The 21601-nt window shown below is 36.2% G+C and overlaps 1 protein-coding gene across 38 annotated transcripts in view; it reads left to right on the plus strand.

Annotated features, from left to right (window-relative positions):
• The window catches only part of KCNMA1 (potassium calcium-activated channel subfamily M alpha 1), a 467608-nt gene that overhangs the window by 398765 nt on the left and 47242 nt on the right, over nt 1-21601 (plus strand). For 37 of the 38 annotated variants that reach the window (XM_068688905.1, XM_068688906.1, XM_068688907.1 and 34 more), the window contains 4 exons: nt 2772-2865; nt 14239-14362; nt 17328-17552; nt 20768-20960. In XM_068688905.1, coding sequence (XP_068545006.1) covers nt 2772-2865; nt 14239-14362; nt 17328-17552; nt 20768-20960 — 636 coding nt within the window. Of the gene's footprint in view, nt 1-2771; nt 2872-14238; nt 14363-17327; nt 17553-20767; nt 20961-21601 lie in introns of those variants that run through there. The other variant, XM_068688931.1, reaches the window with a different exon arrangement.

Here is a 21601-nt window from a genome sequence, read left to right on the forward strand (position 1 = left end):
CTACAATGAAAATGAATGGCTTCCTGGCTTAGCAAGGCATTGCTTTAGCAATGAATTGAGATCTCAGAAGGCTTTGCTAACAGGTTATTAACTAGTGAGCCACATTAACCTTGGACTTTACACCCAATTAGTGAAAGTAACAGTTTGAGTATGACAAGCACATATCAAAAGAGGGTGCTTATATACTGTATATGCAGTACAAAAAATAACTTCAGACTGCTAGAAATCTATAGGTGGTTATTCTGGATGATTAGTACCAAGACTTTGTATTACAATTGGGCAACAAAGTAGTACCAACTGGTAGCAGTGGAGAACATGAATGCTGGACCATACAGTACAAAAGATCCTTATTTGAAAGGATCAGACATGTCTTTTGAACTAGCTGAAAGCTTGGAAAATTACTCTTTTTTAGTATTGTTTTTTATTGCTCATAGAAATATAACAGCTATAATATAATCTACAGTTGTCTTGTATTCCTGTAAGATTTTGTATATTGTATTGATGGGTATATAGCTTCCTTACACTATTAAAATCGTATATCAATATACTTACGGTGCAATACTGAATCTCTTTACTAATATTCTGTAACTCCATGGTAGTAGATTAAATTAAGTGAAACTTAGAACTTTTACTACCAGGAGAGTGAAACATATCAGTTGTAGCATGTTTCTGTAAGTAACATTTTGCATAGTTTTTGGTCATTTGATCTTTTAAATGTTAGAATCATTAGTTTAGAACTGAATATTTATATACTATAAAGAACAAGAAGGCACAGCATATGTCTTGAAAGCAGCTTATTGTCTGTGTTGTGGGATAGCATGTGAATAACTTTGATAGACAAGTTTATAGCGAGACTATGCCATTTCCAAGAGGGGTATTCTGAAATGCAGAAATACTTGAACTTTGATATAATCAGGGGAAAAAAAAAAAAGGAAAGAAAAAAAAAAAAAAGGTTCCTTACTAACAAAATAATTCTGTAAATATACACTTCAGCTTACAAATAACTGAATAATGAAGTGATCTAGTTTAATCCCAGAAAGAAAATTTCTGATTGCATATTGCTGATAATTTTCTATGGACATATTTCTATCTCAACCAAAGAATAGAACTAGACTATTCATCAATAAGTATCAGGAAAAAAAAAATAAAAAATGAAATGGCTTTGTCTTTGGGGATGCTGCCAGAGAACAGAGAGTTAAATTACTGAAATAAATCATTATAAGACAGTCATTGCTCTGAAATAAGTATAACCTTTTACACAACTGTTTGGGGCATTTTTTTATTTGTTTGTTTGGTTGATTCATTTGCTTTTGTGTTCTTTTGCTAAGCTTTCTTTTGCTTTGATTGCCTGGATGAGTTACATGATGCCAGGTCATTTAAAAAGACAGCACATCCGTCTTTTCAGGGCCCAGTCCTTCGGTCTTGACCAAGGCAATATGAAGTTCCACAGCAGACTTTGGAAAACAGACAGACATGACAGGCTAGAACGCAGACTGTAATAAAGTAGTGTCAGAAGAGGGCTATAGCAGAAGGATATTGCTTAATTTGTTCCCAGATAAATCTAGGGCAGGTGACACATATCCAAGTTTGTGGTTTTGTTGTTGTTCCTATGTAGCTCATTGCAAATTGATTTTTTTCCAGCCTTTGCTTGTGCACTGCTAATGTGTATTAAGCTCTTTTAATATAGATACTACTACTGCTACTAATCTCTTTCCTTTTAGCTCTAAAGTAACAGCCTTCTAGGCGTCTGTTATATTGCTTTCTAGTTCATTTTCAAGTTAACAATAGGATGAAAAAAGTCTGTTTTTCCTTCTTTACATTAGAATAACTCAGCATTAGTGTGAATATGAGAAAGCAGGCATAATTCCCTTTGCTAGCAAATGTAAACCTTATGCACAGATTATTAAGTGCAATAACAGTCTTGAAACAGTAACGATGATGGATAATTCTTATAGATGAGCTATTAGGAAGCTGCACTTGTTTAAACAATAAACATTGTGACATAGGTTATCCAAGATTAGTTTATGATTGGCAAAATCATAACTGATTCTACATCTAGAAACTGATCTGTCATTGAAAGTGCACCTCATCCTCATTAAAAGACTGTGTAACACATGCATCCTCTGTTACACAGGTATTGTCTCCCCACTTCCATTCAACCTCATTCTGTTCTCTCCTGTTACAAATCCCTTTTGTGAGAAGGGTAGAGTGATGAGGTCTGACTTGTGCTGGAGATCTGTGCACAATGGCAGGCTGCGCTCACAGTCCCGACTAACTGAATCATTGAACATCAAGGCATTGAATATTTTACATCTCTTCATGAAGACTCTGTTGTCTGGCATGTGAGGAGCAAGAACCAACTGGTGTCTGGCTCATTAGCAAAAGCAGGCTGGCAGCTGTTATGTTGGTATTGCAAATAGTGCTTTATCTTTCTGGGAATATAGCAAAGCACTAATTTTACTTTTCTGTAGCTCAGATTAACTGAAAATAATGCTAAGAATAACCCGAATGTCGTTCCCCCCCCCCTTTGTTTTTGAAGTAAGAAAGCAATTTGAACGCCTGTGTTCAAAACCCTGGTACTCTTCCCTGCTTCTCCTTCAAACCAATTTCTTTGACTAACATGTATTTGATTTTTATTACTGTTGGGCCTGTGTTAGCAATGAACTATCAGTGCGTGAATGGACATAGAGTGTGTGTTCTTTGCTACTTCACTTGTATTTCATTTTGTACTTAGAACAGTGCTTAATCTCATGAGTTCCTTATATTTCCAGTTGAAGATGAGCAGCCATCGACACTATCACCCAAAAAAAAGCAACGAAATGGAGGCATGAGAAATTCACCCAACTCCTCACCCAAACTGATGAGGTAAGACTGTAAGAAACTCATGTCTTCATCCCCTTTCTTTCTTCCTCCCTTCCCCTTCTCCTCCCCCCACATCAAAAAATAAGGGGAGGGGGTGGAAAAAAAGATTGTTAGATGGTTTCTGAAAGGCTGAAGTATTTATTCTGTCAGCTTGTCAGCAGTTAATGATAGAGCTGAAAAAAATTCTGTCATGAAAAACAGTTTGAAAAGCTGTTTGAAAAATACATAGGCTTTAAAGTCTTAGCTGTCACCCTGTCCTGTCCGTGTGTAGTTCTTAAACAGCAGTGGCACTAATGATAGCACTATCCAATCAGAGGAACTCGTGTGGTTAGTTTGCCTCAGGCAATTCTCTTTTTGTTGGATTCCCTCTGAGTACTGTTTTCTGTACTTAAGGCCATATGTGAGATGTATCATCACAATCAAAAATGAACCTGAATATTACCTTCCTTTTATCCTGTCGATTGAAATCAAATTTCTGTTAATTGATTTAGACTGATAAAAAAGTCTAATAATCTATGTACTTGACAAAGCAAAGTTCAAAACTAATGCAGTTGTACTCAGGTTAAAAGCATATTAATTATGAAACACAAGGATTTTTTAAAAGGGTAGTATATACTCTAAAAGTGGGTGATGAAAACGTCATCTTGTTAGTGATATTTTTCCCCTGTTGCTATATGTACATTATTTTACACTTGTAACATCTTTGTATAACTATGTAGTTTCATTCCATAGGACAGTTTTCCTCCAAGAGTCTTGTTAAAACTAGAACTACAACAGGAAATTGGAATCTATTAAAATAATATGGCATTTTCATTCTGTCTCACTTGTTTCACCCTTTGCCTGTTCAAGTCAGAACAGGATCAAATAGTAGATGTGGAGTCCTCTGTAAGGAGGCAGTTCCTCCTCTGCTTTTGCATATCTAAAATAACCAGTCTAGAACCTTCGTCCATAATTGTATCCAGAACTAAATATCATAGCAGTGATTTTCTACTGCATACATGTACAGAAAAAGTGCAAACTTCCTTAGATAGAGCCACCTTCATGCAGTTTGGGGTTTGGGTATACATATAATAGTAACGGCTCCGCAAACAGAAAGGTTAAGTGAAAAAAAAGGTATGAATGTATATTTATTTCCTATATAAATTCACTTGTGTTTGCTTTTATTGTTGACAATTATTGTGTTCCTTTAAGAATTTGTGTTACAGGTAGGTAAGTAATATGTCTCTTTGCATTTCAGACTAGGAATTTTTAAAAGAACATCCATGTTTGTTTATTGTTTCTGCATTGTAGGGCATATTTAAGGACATAACTTTTGCAAGTCTACTTCATTTCTGTTTACACTATAGAACCAAAAGTGAGATTGATTCACAGAGGAAAATGCACACAGCTGTGTCCTTTTTTTTTTTTTTTGACTCTTGACCATCTATTTCTGTTAAATGTATCATTAAAAGTTCACTGCCTTCCTGTTAGCTCAGTCTTGCCCATATGACACTGATTTACATGCTTGTTTACACTTTATGAGGAAGAATAAAATGAGCATACTGGCAAGCTTCTCATTTTTATGATGCCAGTTGTCATCCTAGCATCATTTTCAATTTACTTACCTTTGGACAGTCTTCTTATCTGGTGCTAATAGTTTTAACCATTTAAAGTTTTTAAAATGTGAGAGAGTGTCTTGCCACCAAATACTAATTTTGGGGAAGTAAAAATAAAAAGGAGAAGGGGGAGAGAGAAAGAGAGAGAGAAAAAAAAAAAAAAGAAAGAAAAAAAAAGAAACATTTGGATCTGAGTGCACTGTCCCTGTTTGCTATGTAAAGTATGCCTCATTTCTTTGATCTTGAGTAATAATAATTCTGGGGAGTTATACTGTTTTCATATGCTTCAAAGCTGTGTCAAAGTTTTGCTGCTTAAGGGTACTTCTTTATTCTATTGGCTCTTGGGTACTGAGATGACAGGTCCTCTGTACTAGGTGCAGGCTTTTTCAAGTCATAGCCTTCAGCAAAACATCAAATTACCAAATACAGGGTAACATACTTCTACACAAATGCCTTTCCTGTAGATATATTATACCATATATATTAAATACTTTAGTGTTACACGGTACATTTTATGTGCAATAGAAAGTGATGGTTTGAGGTAGCCTTAGGGGTACTTTTTTCCACAAGCAGAAAAAGCTAGTGTATACCGTATCAAGTATGGTTTTTACAGGACTTTCTGCCCGAAGGCCTTTGTAAATAAGTAATGATCAACAGATTGGCTGTGGGTTTTTGAAAAGCATGCCTGTGTCAGTTTGCATGATGGGGGAAGATTTTCAAAGTGGAGCCTGCTTTCATTGCCTGCTGAAGAGGGACTGAGGGAGAGTAGTCGTCCTGAGCCTGAGCTGTCTGCTCAGTAGCATATCAGAATTGCTAAATACAGGTCGAGCAGCAAGCAGAGAACTTGCCAGGCTTCCAGATCTAGACATTGTTTTCTTCTTCTCTCTTACTGCTTTTATCCGCTAGCACCCTCAGCCTCTCCCCAGACCCAATGGTCTCTTTGTCTTATCCATTATCTACACTGACTGATCTTTGGTTCAAGGTGCTAAATAAGAGAAAGCTGATTAAATCAGAAGAAAACTCTGCATAGCTTTGTGTGCAATGTCCATCTTTCAGCTTTACAATAAATGAAGGTGGGCTGTATTATTTGCTAGTTTGTATACTTACTGGTTACCTAAAGTGACAGGTACTTGCTCTGCTTTCCTGCCCAGAAGTATTTAGTATAAGTCAGCTAAAAGTGCACAAAAATATAAGTCAGCTAAAACATTGTCATGTCTGCAGTTGATATATACCTTTGCAATATTCTTCCTAAATTTACATTAAAAGAGCCTTTTCAAACCCAGCTTGACCCCTGTCCCTCCCACAGAAACAGCTGGCAGAGTTTCCTCAGCTGCAGACCTAGGTCTAGAGGGGGCCTGAAGAACAAGACTGGAGCATGTAAAAGAGAAGTAGTACGTGGAAAGTTCATCTGTAAATTATAATAAGAGCTGTGACTCTAGAGTCACTTTATGAGCAGCCTTACAATTAAGAAAATGTTGAAAATGCTGCATAGATTTTAGATTTCTGCAGTGGCTGGGGCAAATTAGGGAAGATGGTATTATGCCATGAGATGAAACTATGGGACCTCTGCTGTCACTGAAATAGAACAGAGGACCAGATGCTGTATCACAGGTATCCCCTGGAAGTTGTGACAGGTGGTTATTTAGACCTGGTCAGAAGGTGGGCATTCCTGAGATTCACTCATACATAAATAGAAATCTATATTATCAAATCTGATGCTAATAGATGGACTGAAGACATCTTTTCAATGTCAATTTTTTAATGTTATTGTCTTTAGGTATCAATAAGTCACTAACCGAAATAAATAAATGATACGTATTCAAAAGTTCTTTGTATATGTCATATATGGTTTAGATTCACATTTACAAAGTCATTGTTCTAACTGACTCCTGTATCACATCCAATGACATTGGCAGAATCACACTGATGCAATGCCGGAAGAACCAGTGGTTAATCAGGTAAAAATAGTTCAGAATGCAACTGTAGCTATAAATGTGAATGAATTAGGAAAATACAGAGCCACTCTGCATTGTCAGAATTACTTTTTATCTGTTTCACACCAGGAGAAGTCTCTCCCATTAACCCACAAGAACATGGGTCTTCAAATATACCTGAACTCCAAAAGGAAAAAAGGAAGGATACTTCTCCTGTGGAGATGTAAACACAAAGGCATACTATTGCAATAAGAAGTAAAACTAAAATGGAAATTGAAAGGAAAAGGAAAGAAATTTGTGATTAATAATCACATATCAAGTTTCCTTTTTCATGAGATGGTGAGGAAAGTGGGACTATTTGATGCTTCTGGTGTCAGGCAGTGACATAGTCACCTGTTCATTATCTGACAGTAATAAGTTTTCATGTATGCTATTGATGAACAGCCATAGTAAACAGGCTATGTCACCTGAGTATCAAGTAGCAAAGCTAGTTTTAAAAAAGTGTCATTGTTGATTTAGAGTGACCAGTAAAAATGTGAAAAGCCCTGGGTTTAAATCAAAAAAAAACACTTAAAAGGATTGTTGTTGGGGCTCAAGTCTTCACTTACTGCTTTGGTAGCTGCTATTGCATGAGTGGAATACACTGAGTTAAAGGAAATGTCAGCCCAGCTGAGTCAAACTACTTCTTAATGCAAGAACAAATAGCATATGACAGGGCCCAAGGGGCCTGAAGAGCAAACAAATAGTTTGTCCCTGTCCACTCTGAAAGGAATGGTGTAGTTGACATAGGCCTCTAGACAAGTAGCATACTCAGCAAAGGGTCATTATCATTAGTGTCCCTGATCATATACGAATCAGCAACATCAGAGGATGCTGGATTTTCAGTGTGTTGCCAAGGAGAATTTCGTAAGCCTGAGGATTTTTCTTGATCAAGGCCCCAAAATAATTCCCAGCTAAACCATAAAACTAGTTCAGAGACTGTCAAGAGACTGTTCAGCTAAGTGACGTGGAAAAAGTGAGCTTTTTGGCATACATTTTTGGAAACCTTAATGAGATTTATCTGAAGTTGAGTGGGAAACCTCATGTGTTTTCCTGAAGCTGGCTATAATATTCTAAGTATATGAGCAATGGCTGTGCACATGTATCTCCTCATCTGCCCATCCAGCTCCATGTCCTTGCATGTGCAAACACATTTCTTCTGGTGCCTCTCAGGGTGAATTTGCATATCCCCTGCCACTGTAGCACTGCCCTTCCACAAGCTGAAACTGTGAGCTTTCATGCAGGAATAATAAAATAAAATAAAATAAAATAAAATAAAATAAAATAAAATAAAATAAAATAAAATAAAATAAAATAAAATAAAAGAGGAGAGGTCAAAAGGATGAATATTTCTTTAAAAAAAAATGGTTAAATGAGTTTAATCTGATCATTTTTGGAGACTCCCGTAAACCAGATACGAAGGCAAGTTTTGAAGAGCTGAAAGCTCACAGTTTAATTGTAATAATGGTTTATATTTATGTCCTTCAGCCTTGGATTTTCATAACATACTCTAAATTGACAGCTTTTGTTAAGGATTTATAAGGCTAACTTTATGCACTGATAATATGAAACTAAAAGTAAGCTGTGACACAGAAGGTTCCTAATAGCACAGTTCACTTCCCGGTTCTGTTTGACGAGTTCACTGCTGCAAATAAAAGCATCAGGTTCAGTAATCATCATGTTATCTTAGACCGGATTTTACCAAGTTTATACAATTAAAAGGTTTGAATGGTAGGGAGTAGTATATGTTAGCCTGCTGATGATTGCTACCATTGGTAGTTGTGTTGTAAACTATGGAAGTAAGAACAGTATCAGATTGTTTTTCAGAGTAATGTGAAATCTTGTGCAAATGTTTTTGAGATGAGAGAACAGAGTCAGGAAAGAAAAGGAGAAATTTCCATAAATAAATAAATAAATAAATAAATAATCAACAAGCTCTTTTATAAAGTTCAGAGTAAGAAAAGACCCACTCAGATCAAGGTAAAGGAAAGAAGACGTTCTTCAGCCATAAACCAGGTTTAAAGAAAGTAGCTAATTTTTATAACATTGATTTGCAACAGAGGTAGCTTTTATCGTAAGGTATAAAGGCTACAGTTCATTTAAGTGGAAAACATCACTCCTATATTTTATGATGCCATTGAACTGTGGGTTTATATTTTTCAAATGAAAAATTATTTTTTCAGGTACTTTCTCCTACCTTGCAATGATTGCTAGCTCTGCAGCTTGAGTACATATAAATGGAAAATTTTAAGAACAAAGGATGCATCGGCTGTGTGTCTGTCTCTCCCTTGTTAAGTTGCTTATATAAAACTCTAAAAGTTAACTATTTTGTTACTTTCCTGTGTAAAAGGATTCATACCTCAGAAGCATATTCTAAGAATGTCCTGAGGTAGCAAGATACTTTAATGAGCAAGATTCTGACAGTAAACAGCTCTATATCAGCATCCTCAGTAGTCTTAATAAATCAACATGAACTCATCACTAAGAATTCTGAGGTAACAAACAAACAAACAAAACAAAACAAAAAAACTGTAACAATATTTGAGTAGAGAGGAGAACAGGGGAGGAAGAATCATTAGTATTCTTAGCACAGTAGTTCAGCCTGTAAGCTAGCACAGGGCACTGTGTACCAGCCACTGTATTAGATACATTCTTCTTCGTATGTCTATGGAAAATGTAAGACATTGTGGGATTGTAGCCAATATCTGTAGATTCTGAATATGGAAATAAAAGCATTTAACAGTAAAACACCAGGTTTTCTTTCTGTAGTTGCACTAGATGTTCTTCTGTAAAGCTCATTGCATCTGTGCACTAAATCTTTACAAAATTCATTGCTGATTAACCTGTGAAAGTAAAGATCAGTAGGAGCATCATTAGTGTAAAATACATAGGCAACAAATTCTCATTACAACGTAATATACACAGCCACATACACAGACTGCAGAGGGTCATGGGGAATGGCTAATGGTAGCCGACAAATGTTGGGTGTATTAGTCACAAAACATTTGCTGAATTCCATCAGAATGTCGTGACAACCTTCACAGCTAGTCCCAGTGAGCTGCAGGAGTCGGTGGAGTTTGCCTGTGACAAGCCGTCAGTCTATCTTGGTTGAGCTTTATAGCACAAGTCAAAGCAGTCAGCGAAGATTGAAGTGACAGAGGCCCACGGAGTAAATAGTGAAACATGCAGCACATCATGAAATATTCAGTCAGGGTGTAAAAGCTCTAAATGCTTTTTCAGTTATTAGCACCTGCACTGGCTGCATACATCTAACACTAACAGCATGTTAATTGCCACAATTTGTTAGGATAGTTGTAGGAGAAATTTCAAAGGCATGAGACATTCTCTAGTGTGTCTTCAGTCCTTATCTTCAGCAAACCCTGTCCTTCTTCCTAAAATTATGTGTGTGCTTATGCTCGCAAACACACATCCACGGACAAAGTAAGGTAGGAAAACTCAAAGTTCCTGGCTCATACACATGGTGACTTTCAAGACTCTGAGTCTATACTAGGAGACTGCTTATCATCTCATTGTGTGGAAGAATCAGACACAGTGTATCTATGTGAGAAGGGCAAAATTGCAGACAAAAGTTCCAGACTCAAAATCTGCAAGTAAGTTTGGAGTGGTTATAAATGTCTGCAAGGAAAGCAGTGCTCTTTAAAATGTAATGTTGGCTTCTTCACAGTAGGGGTGCTGCAAATGGGATTTATGGTCTAGCTGTTGTCTTCCAGGCAGCCTTTTTGGGGTTGTTGCTGTAACATGGCATTCAATGTCATTCTCAAGTTTAATTGATCATAAGTGGCATAATATGCTTTTGAAAACCTTGAAAAGAAGGCATTTTGCTCTTCATTTTAAGTCATGTGTATGCAGTATCTGCCACAAGAGCCAGAGAAGCAAATTTTTAACTCGAGTTATGAATGAGGGAAATGTAGCTTTCACTCTGTTTTTTCCATGCATGCTATTCATGCCTGTCTTTTCCGGCCTGGAATGACTAAATGCTTTGGTCACTGCAAGCCATAAAAGCCAACATCTCATCTAAAAAAAAAAAAAAAAAAAAAAGGATTTTGTTTTGTTTTGTTTTGTTTTTTGTTTTTCCATAATGTGAATTTTTCAAGCATTTTTCAAGCAGATAGTATTATAGCCCTGGAGGACATCATAACTACAACACTAATACAAATATTTCCAGAGTAACTTGCCAATGTGACTCAAGCATAGCTTGACAGGGCCATTTTCAAGGGTGAGGCAGACAGAGATGCTCTAGAAACATTCAGTCCCTGATTTGGCTATAAGAACAAATATAATGCTATGTGTAGTATGAATGTTAATGGGAAGAGGGTGTCCAAACCCCTTAGGCAGATTTGACAGCCTTGGCCTCTCTTTGTCTGTCTTAATTAATTTTTACTATTTACAAAACAAGTTTGAATCACCAGATTTATGAATGTGTATAGATCTAAAGTAGTAATACTGCATTGTTAATATAGTACTTCAGAAAAACAACATGGGCTAAGAAACAACAACAGCAAAACAAGTCCAAAGATATATTTTTATTTTTTTTCCCTAAGTATCCACTATTATCTGAGGACAAAGTTTGACCCTAGAAACAATAAGTCGTAAACAATTTTCAGCCTCTGCAGACATCTTCAGAGATTGCTTTATGGAGGATGGAAAATCATTGACTAAAGAGATGAAGATATTAGCTTATCTCAGAAGATTCATACGTTCAATATAATGGACACAATTGTAAAAAACACAGATTCTGAAACACAAAGCATGGCTAGTCTTTATCGCATTTTCATTCTCAGACAATAATCTGTTATCTTACAACAAAAATAGTACAACAGGCTCTATTAGTATACTTCCTTGTTGTGTGCCCCTTCCAATTTGCTGCTTTTAAGACCACCACTTGCTGTACTCCAAACAGTGAAAGTAGAGGATCTAAATAGTTTATCATCCTACAAATAAGTGCACATACTTCTCTCTATATATATGTATATATTATCTAAAACTTCAAAAGGAAACTTATATTTGATTATTCACACTCCTCATGCCATGTACAACACTCCTGTGTTTAAACCTAATGTAACTGGAAAATAAAGTATTGAGGTAAAATTCTGATTTATCTTTGGCACAAGCTACTTTAAATTTTCCCTTATAGGATGCAAAGCCCTTATCCAAGACGGGACTACAACTAGGCTTTAAGCACTCACGTACTAAAAATTGTCTCAGACCTCAAGGCAGTTGGCCATCATTTCAAGTCAGATATCTGTTCTTATATTTCAATTTGTAACCTTTCTGTGAAAGGGATTACAGTATTGCTAAATATTAATTTGTGTGAAAGCTTCAACTGATCTATTTAGTTTCAAGTCTAAGAGCATTCAAGATACACTGATTAGAAAATTAGAATGGTGCATTTTTTACAAATTGGTTTAAGGTAGTTTTTCTGATAAAGGGGAAAATTCCCTCCCATGTGCATCTGGTTTCTCAGAGAAAAAGAATGAGAAGAGGAGATTTGATCAGTGAACTTTGCCTTTTTTTTTTTCAGCGCTGTGCTAGGAAAGGTTCGTGGAGAATTGTCTCATAAAAATTTGAGGAGAAAAATTAAAATAAAGGACAAATAAAAACATCTCTCCTGAAGATTCCTCACCTTTTGACAACGTTTCTTATTAGGAAACATGTAGCTAACACATTCCGTCAGAAAACAATAACCAGGATAAAGTCCCATTAAATGTCTGAAGTCCAGTACTACCTTCAAATAGTATTGCATCCATGGCTGCAGACCTTACTGTACCACGTGCAAGTATGACAAGAAAAGAACACACTACGAACAGCATTAGAGTCAGATTTCAAGCTAAATTGCCATGGTTGCAGCTCACTCACCAATGGAGTAAAAAAGTATGCAGACTCTGGATATTTTTATAGAAATTAAAAACAAACAAAAAAACTTTGGTACAGGTGACAACGAATCATCTCTGTCTCCCACAGAACAGGGAGCACAATTTTGCAAAAACTTTCATTACTAAATGTGGAGCAGGGTCAGAGACTGCATGCAGTCCCCTAGAGAGTGAAATGCATTGAACTCTATCTCTGTTGAGTGAATGTAAAAAAACTTTGAAAACAGTGTTTTTTCTTTCCAAATGTCCAATTTATGACTTAGCTGCCCACTGCACTGTTATTTCTTAAAGCATGAAGAGACTCTGGCTTAACTGGATCATTATATTAATAGTTTCTCAAGTTCTTCTAAGCTACCGTCTTTGGAGTTGACTCTGTTTGAATGAAATGAATGAGAATGTTCCACTGACTTCAATGGCTATATGATCAGCGACTATGAAATTACAAAAAGTAATCACCCTGAAGGAATTAGAGATTATACCTTTCTTAGTCATGCAAGTGTAACTGTGTTAAACATGGTAACTTATCGTCCTGCATTCAGTGTAAATTAACCTATGCCATGCACAACATTCAAAGTTTCCTTTAGTGGACAGTTGAAAAGAAAGAGTCTTACCACATTCTGCTGGCTCAAGTGCTTGAAAAGCAGGAAACTCCAGTTTTGAGAGTTCAGCCAATATGGGCATTTCCTTAAAAGTCTTCAAAATGGAAACTGCTTTAAAATTTGTCTGCCTGTCTCTGAATATTTGGCACATTCTTATAGTAGAAATATAGTCTTCTTTGAAAGGTTACAATTCTGTGTCAGTATATTTCTAGCAGTCATGACAGAAACCTAAAGTAAAGACTGTAGTTTTCCCAGAGAAAGATCAGTTCCTTGTTTACTTGTAATATTTCAAGGATCAGTTTACTGGTTCTCTGTGAAGAAGATCCTTCATCTAATGTTTTGTGCTGTGTAATGTAATCACTTAGGGGTCCTTACTGAGAGTGTGAGAGTGTTGAAGTTCTTAGCCTAATGTGTTTTTTTGTTTGTTTGTTTGTTTGTTTTTTTGTTGTTGTTGTTCTGTTTTTCAGCGTATAAATAAAGGACTGCGTATTGTATAAATCTGTGCTTAGGTGTAGCTGTACTGCTGTAAGGAAGTTTATGAAAATGTCTTTTTATTTGCTTCTCCTTTGAGAAGCCTTGTGTTTTCAAATCTTGCTAGAAAACACATACACACACAAAAGGAAAAAAATAACAACACCACACACTTAGGAGGTTATCACGGATACAGTTGTCAGAGAAAATGGACATTGTTCTTTGGTATTAAAATCATGTATTCCAGATGTGGGCATTTGTTAGTCAGTCCGCTCTAAAATGACATACCACTGAATCTTTAAAGGGCTTCAGTTTGGAAAAGCAAAATATGATTGGGCAAATTGCTAAAATATTTAAAGTGCAGCCTGTTAAAGCTTTTACTGCGAAGAGCATCACGTCAGAAGTTATATGTGGTAAAAGCAAGTAATTGGCTTTCCATACTTATGCCAGTCAGTCAGCATGGGGCTCTATTCCTATCCTTTCTACTTCATTGCAGATGCTAATAGCAACTCTGATATTTATTTTGGAGGGGTGGGACTGGCAAAAAAAAAAACAAAACAAAAAAACTTTTATATACATGATGGTGTCAGAAAACCCTGTTTAAAACTAAATGGTTATTGGTGTGGAAAGAGCATGTAAAATCTTTCAAATTGCACCCAAAATTTAAAACTTAATATTTTTTTTCTTTTTAGCCTTTGTTTTAAAGTGCCTGCACAGAAGCATGTTAAAGTGTAAATACATTTCATTTTTTACTTTTTTTCCCTCTGTACACAGCTCTTGGGATATTTTTCCATCCATAATTCATAATATTTTCCACTTACGTTGTCCTCAACTTGTTTTTCCCCAGGCATGACCCCTTGTTAATTCCTGGCAATGAACAGATTGACAATATGGATGCCAATGTGAAAAAATATGACTCTACTGGGATGTTTCATTGGTGTCCAGCCAAGGACATTGAAAAGGTCATTTTGGTAGGTACTGATGATAAGTTGTGTTTGAAAAGAGATGATTTGAACCAATAGCACTGATGTCTAACATATTGATAAATTAATCTCTACTATCCTTTAAACTAGCATATTGAAATCAGAAACACAATGTGCTAAAATTGAAGTGAGCATTTTGGTTAAGGAATTATTTTTATTATTATATAAATATGTATGCCAGAATCAATAATAAAAATCATTCCAAAATATACTGCTTTTTTTTTTGTTGTTGTTGTTGTTGTTGTTTTCTTTTTTCGTAAACTAAAATTTGCATATTGAGTTTAAATCTTTAGAGAATCCATGCTGGAAATATTTAAATGTTTACGTACCCCATTTATGTCTTTACACAAGGTAGTAATGATTCTAATACAGGCAAGTGCTGCTTTGCATTATCTCTTATTTTTTTATATGAATTTTGCTCTCAAAACTTCTCTCTCAATTTCCAACATGACAAGATGCCCAAATAGGCCAGAGTAAGTAGTACTACTAGTCTGCTTTTCTAGCATGTTGCAGTGAGCCTAGTCTGTTTGTTTCATTTGTTTAACTGGGGAAGCATCAAACTGACTCAAGTCATTAAAAATAATTAGAAGGCCTATCACAGTCTATTTTGCTCAGTGAAGGTTTGTGCCACTTGTGTTCATGTACTCATACCTAAGAGTAACAAGTAACTAACTCCAGATTTCATTCGCAAAACTGATGATATCTGAAATGAACTCCCTTGTGGATCTTCACTTTGTTGCACATTATAAAGCTCTTCCTGAGCCTGCTATCTTAGATTTTCCTGCACTGTGGCATGGTGTAGCCACTGATGGTGACAGCGCTAGTTTATTGTAATGATCAGGGGTAAAAAGCTTGTTTCCACTTCTCCTTGGGTGTTTCTGTTTTAAATATGACATTGCTCGGAATTGCAGTATTGGTTTTTAGATAGTCAAGCAAGTCAATTCCAAATTCTAGAGACTGAACTGTGGGACAGAGCCTGGCTAAACAGCTTTAATTAGTATGCATTTATATGTATGTATTCAGCAGGCAAGGAGGAGCAACCCTGCTGCACAATATTTTGTAATAGACAGTGATAAAAATTTGCCTTCATGTTCAGAACATATTTTAGAAGATGACTTAGTATGACCTTTATATACTGTCCCACTCTTCAGAGTGTTTCTCTGAAAATGTCACTGTGGAGTGCCTCACTTCTTATCTCTTGATGATGGCATGTCAGTTTTTACTCCTACTAGCCTGTGAATCTGTGAGTCTGGCCAGGTTCTTTTTGTTTTGTGCAGTATCACCAATAAAGACATTGCCAACAAAACGCTTTCCTACACCATGTTAAGCTCACAGTTCACAATGTATGTCTATGTTCAGATCCATGAAAATTTAACACTGTCCTTAGAGATCACACAAATACAGTTTAGTACATAATTTAAAGATTTCCCAGGTTGTCCACTAACTGATACTTGACAATGTCTTGGTAAGGAATAAAATTAATTTTCCTGCCCAACATCTCTTTTGACTCTGCAACATTTGAGCAGTATCAGGTAGTAAGGACTCCCCTTTTTGATACAGTCAAATAGACATGACTACTTACAGATTAACAACTGTGCAGTGCCTTTTCTTATATATTTTTTTAAAGATTTGGTCTGCCTGCTAAAGTCTCAGTATTCCATGTAGAACTATCTGTAGAGGCATGGGACAACTTGCATGCTTAACTTCATCATTTACTCTTGTATTCTTCTGTATGAAGGGCCAAGACCAGTCTTATGGGAGAGTTGTACAAACGTCAGGTTAATTACCCAAGAGAAACTGGAAGCTTGTATTCTTTTTAACAGATTAGAGAACTTCTAATCAGAGTTCCCCTTATTATATAATGAACATCTCTGCTACATATTCTAGTCCGTATTACACATTGTTATGCTTCCACAATTCAGAAACAGGACATATAGTATGGATAAGTGAGAGGAAAATTAATGCAGCTCACCATTGCCTTATTCATTGGCAAAACTTCTTGACAATATGATATCAGTGGATTTTCAGTTACTTGATGGAGTGCAGTAATGATAAGATTGGCTCCAGAAATGAAGGTCATGGTTTCCTAACAACTTTATTTAATCATCGTGGTGTTTGAATTGCCTGCTCAGCTGATATTACCACTGATGAGATTAATGCAAAAATGTAATTCTTGTCACTGAGACAAGAAGATAATTCTGACCATCAATTAAATATACTTCATGAAATTTATTTCTTTCTGTCTATCCAAATACTCAGGAAGTCTGATTGGCCTGAGAAGTTAGTATTAGTCATGATCTTACACACTAGATTTTTCTTTCTGAGAGAAGCTTGAAGTACGGTGGGCGTCTATGGTAAAATGGAGCAGTGCAGAGGGTTTTTTGATTGCTTCTCAGGGTGGTAGCAGCTTGTTCTAAAATGAGAACATTGACTCTGAGAGAATATGGTCCTCAACTCACAAGATACCTGTGATGCCGCAAAAGCCTTATTAAGACCACTGAGCACTCACACATTGCTTTTCAGATTGGTTCTGAAAAAACACTAGTGATTTGTAAGCTAAAGCATGGTTTTGCATCTCTTTCCTATAACCCTTCTAATGGCTGAATGCACAGTAAGTCAAAATCTGTTCATAGCTAAATCCATAGTGCTTCTGTTGTAACCAGAGTCTTAATCCACATGTGCAGCAACATATACAGGATCAGAATTTGGTCCAGTACAATGTCTTTCTGAGTGCTGAGGGATTTGTGAACAAGAATGGAATTTTCTTCTGCTGAGCACATTTAATGAAGGATAAATAAGTGTAAAAATGAACAGCTATTATCAAACTGCTTCTTTGTGCATGAACAATATTGACAGTTGTATTTGTCCTGGTTTAAAACTCAATATCTGATTTAAGCTTCCCTTTGTTTCATTTCTCCCTTGTCTTTTTGTTTTGTTGTGTTTTGTTTTTTAGACTCGAAGTGAAGCAGCGATGACAGTTTTAAGTGGGCATGTAGTCGTTTGCATATTTGGGGATGTTCAATCTGCTTTGATTGGATTAAGAAATTTAGTGATGCCATTACGAGCCAGCAACTTTCACTACCATGAACTCAAGCACATTGTGTTTGTGGGTTCACTTGAATACCTGAGAAGGGAGTGGGAGACCCTGCATAACTTCCCAAAGGTTTCAATCTTGCCTGTAAGTCCAAAGCCATATTATTGATACTTTGTGATTTAGGACACCAACTGGACAGATTCATACTGACTTTGATCTTAGGCTTTTTTTTTTTTTTTTTTTTTTTTTTTTTTTTTTTTTTTTACCTTTGTCTACTTATAGGCCTGAGGACTTAGCTTTTCCCTTACTGTGTCTATGAAAAGAGAGCCCTGTGAGACCTTATTAGAAGATATTTGCTGCAGTGTTCAGTGCCTCGTCATCCTCATCGGATGAATTTCAGCTGCTATCAAATGTATTAGCTGTGTTATATATTGAACATTCACTGTAGTGCACTGCATGTAGCCAGTTTTGATGTGACTTCCCTCACAGAATGATAGTGGTTATTTATGACATTATTGTTGCATTTATACCCGCAAAACCTTTGGAAAAAAAAATCATTTTATCTACATAAGAAGTGTCTAAATTTATAAAAACTTACTGTAGGTTGGCCAACTTTATAGGAACATTGATATGGTATTTCAGTTCCTGCCATACCCATTCTAAAAGAGGAATTTCTAAAGTTGAGGAAGTATGGCAAAACCTTGACCCTTTTGAAATCAGTGAAAAGCTCCTATTGATTTTAGTAGGGACAGCCACTAAAACCACCATTCAGAGGTTCTATTTCTCCACTCTATGTATAAGTGTTATTCACTTGTGTGCACAAAATGTAGAAACATGAACTCCAGTACAAACAAGTGAAGATGCATATCAGATCACTAGCATGATCATAGCTATAAATGACCCACAAAGGTACAGGCAGGAGGGAAATGATCTCATGGTAAAAGCACGAAAGCAATGCTCTAGATTTAACAGAGTAAAGTGAGGGTGGATGTTTTTATCAGAATGAAAAATTTGGAGTTTACCTGTTCTTAATAATTACATTTCAACAATTAAAAATAAATAAATAATGGATGTAATTTGCAGTGAATAATCAGGAAAATAACAATAGGATGGGAAGACTGCCCTTACTTTATGATTAAGTCTGTATGTCCTTGTTACTCTAAATGCAGTTTTAGTGTTAGCCTGTAGCTTTTTTTCTGGAAACTGATCCAACACATGGTGTCACAAGATTCTCTGCTGTCACAGAAATGATGTCAGTATCAGATTTGGTCAGTTAGTTAATATTCTCTTCCTCCTGCCAATCGCTTTTAATTCCAGTCACTGTGAAGGATAAAGACTAAGGAATCAGTACCAAAATAATAATATTTGATCTGTGAGCAAAATGGAATCCAGCTGTATCCAGCACATTACATTACTGTAATGTATGTTTGTAAAGTTTTGATTCTGAATTCTGATGAGGCATTAAGGAAATGTATACTACCTTTACTTTCCCCAATCAGTTTGCGTCCAGCTCTAGAATAGTTTCAGTCTAATTTCAGGTTAAACAGCCTAAATTGTTGGTTAGTATACCTTTAAAAATACAGAATAAGTAAAGGAATTCTTGTATCTTATGTATCAAGGGAGCTGAAGACTGCACAGACTTCAAGGCCTTTTTTTTTTTTTTTTCCCCTCAGCCTATCTGCTTCAAAATGGTGATATAAAGTAAAGCTATCAGCATTATTCTGATAAAAGTCTAATAAAATTACTGAGGTCATGCTGGTAGAGATCATGTGTTAAATGGAGGCCACTCAAACTCATTTCTTTATTCACAGTGTTTTGGTTCACAAAGTAAGGTTGCTGCTTACATCTGATAGGGATGTGGTTACAGCTAGACATAAAAACAATTGTTAGTGTTTAAAAAAAAATTACCTAAAATTTTCATACAAAGTTTGTACTAAAAGATGTGTTTAAGCTACTGAGTAAACTCATAAAAAGTAGGCAAATGCCAATTTTAAATATCCTCAGGCAGCCTTAATTCTGTCCCTTTGCATAAAATCAGTAGGAGTAAGTCTTCAATTAATTACATGATTACATATTATTTTTCCCCACAGGAATCCTCCTTCACTTGGTGCACAGTACAGACACAAAGAGCAGAATTAAGGTGGCAAGAATAATCATATCTTAAGTTCTGAGTATTTTATAATGAAAGCATATCCTTTCAATATATGCTGTTTTCCAGGGGTTTCTGGCCTAAAATTTTTGAAAGTAACTTGAAATAGTCAAGCTAAAACTCGCTGGCCATCACTGCAGAAGAATTGAACCCTGCCTTCACTTGGCATATTTTAAAATCACTTTTGCATTGAATATTCTTGGTGGAGTGGTTCACCATGAGTGATCAGGAGATGGAAGAATAGGGTCTTGACTCTGTTTTGTGACGTATGAAAAGGGGACAGCGTAGTCTCCTTCTCATCATTAGGGTCTCTGGATGCCAAACCATGCAAGGCAGCAGAGCAGAATCTAGTTTCTATACTTTTTTTTTTTTTTTACTCCTGGAACTTGCAGCCTCTGTGACATAGACACAATATGTTGTAACTGGAGATATGGTCTGTTGCATGTGAAAGGCAAGTGTTGTTAAACCAAACATAATGGGTTGTGTCATGTCTTAGTTGTGTTAACTATGAAACCCATGATCTACTGCAATGTTTCATTTTCAATATTGCAATCTCTGATAGAGGACTGTGGTAACAGAGACTGGTGCATTAGTTGTGACCATTTAGTTAGTCTTGTTTCTGTTTCAAAGCATTTAATCACACAATTTTGAAGATCAATGTGTTTTCCTTCTAGAAGTACCAAAAACATGCAATGAAAAGGATTAATTTTTTTGTGGATTGCTCCAGGTACAAAAACCACCTTTATCTTGATTGCATTTCAGATGTCTAGGACACACAATGCTTTCCAGTTTAAATTGTTATTCTTTTGCCCAAGACCATTGCAATTTGGTAGCAGATAAATAGACTTTTAAAACATACCCCGTGTTATATTCAGAGTGCCAGAGATTGCCACATGATAGCAACTTAAATCAAGACAATTTCAAGTCACCGATGAGATGCAGAATGCTGGCATTATTCCTATTTCTTGTTTGTTAGTAATAGCTTGACTGAGTATTGAGACCGAACCCAAAATGCTGCCATCAGCACCAACTACCCTTTAGATTAGCACACATCTCCTATTCCCTGGCACATAGTTAGACCAGCTTAATGTCAGAGCATAAAAAAGATACTTGTTAAATAATTTCCCAAAGCTCCTTCTCAGTCTTTAATTTGTTTTTCTTTTTTTCCTTTCCTGCACCCACCCCCCCTTTTTTTTTCTCTGTGCCGAAGGGTACGCCATTAAGTCGGGCTGATTTAAGGGCTGTCAACATCAACCTCTGCGACATGTGCGTTATCCTGTCAGCCAATCAGAATAATATTGATGATGCTTCGCTGCAGGACAAGGAATGCATCTTGGCGTCACTCAACATCAAATCTATGCAGTTTGATGACAGCATTGGGGTCTTGCAGGCTAATTCCCAAGGTAAGGACTGCCCTATAATACTTCTCTGCAGTGCCTACAGGGGACAGGACCTGGCAAGAAGAATATCCCTCACTCAGTAATTCAAAGAGCCCTACATCAGCTTGCCTGACAGTTAAACCTGCTGATTGGTATGATGGCTTTTAAAGGGACAGTCACGTAGTGTCTCTGCTACATCACAAAGCACATCTTGCAGAGGAAAAATGAATGAACATGAATCTTTTTTTTTTTTTTTTTCCCTCTCTTTCTCTTTTTTTTAAAATTGTCCTAAAAAAATGATGAAATCATTGCTTGCTCACCATGCCCTGCTCAGTGGTTTTCTTATCAGGGCAGTTGATGTTATAGAGTCAAAGCTAAGTCATAGTAACTTTGGAATACCTTAAGCCTCGGTATAAAAACATTTCTCTTTTATGTAAAGCACATTGCAGCCAGAGAGAGAAAGAGTTGAGTAGTACAAGGCACAAAGTTAAAAAAAAAAAAAAAAAAAAAAAAAAAAAAAGAGCAAAAATTTTAAATAAAATCTCTTAATCTCTTTATACTTCTTGTGCCTTCTTGCTCAAAAAGCCACTTAGAATTAACTCAAAGCTGATGTCTTCCCATGCTTTGACATGTACTCATCCCATTTAAGGATGTTGATCAAAATC

This window comes from Anas acuta, chromosome 7 (assembly GCF_963932015.1).
Source record: "Anas acuta chromosome 7, bAnaAcu1.1, whole genome shotgun sequence".
In the NCBI taxonomy this organism is placed as follows: domain Eukaryota; kingdom Metazoa; phylum Chordata; class Aves; order Anseriformes; family Anatidae; genus Anas; species Anas acuta.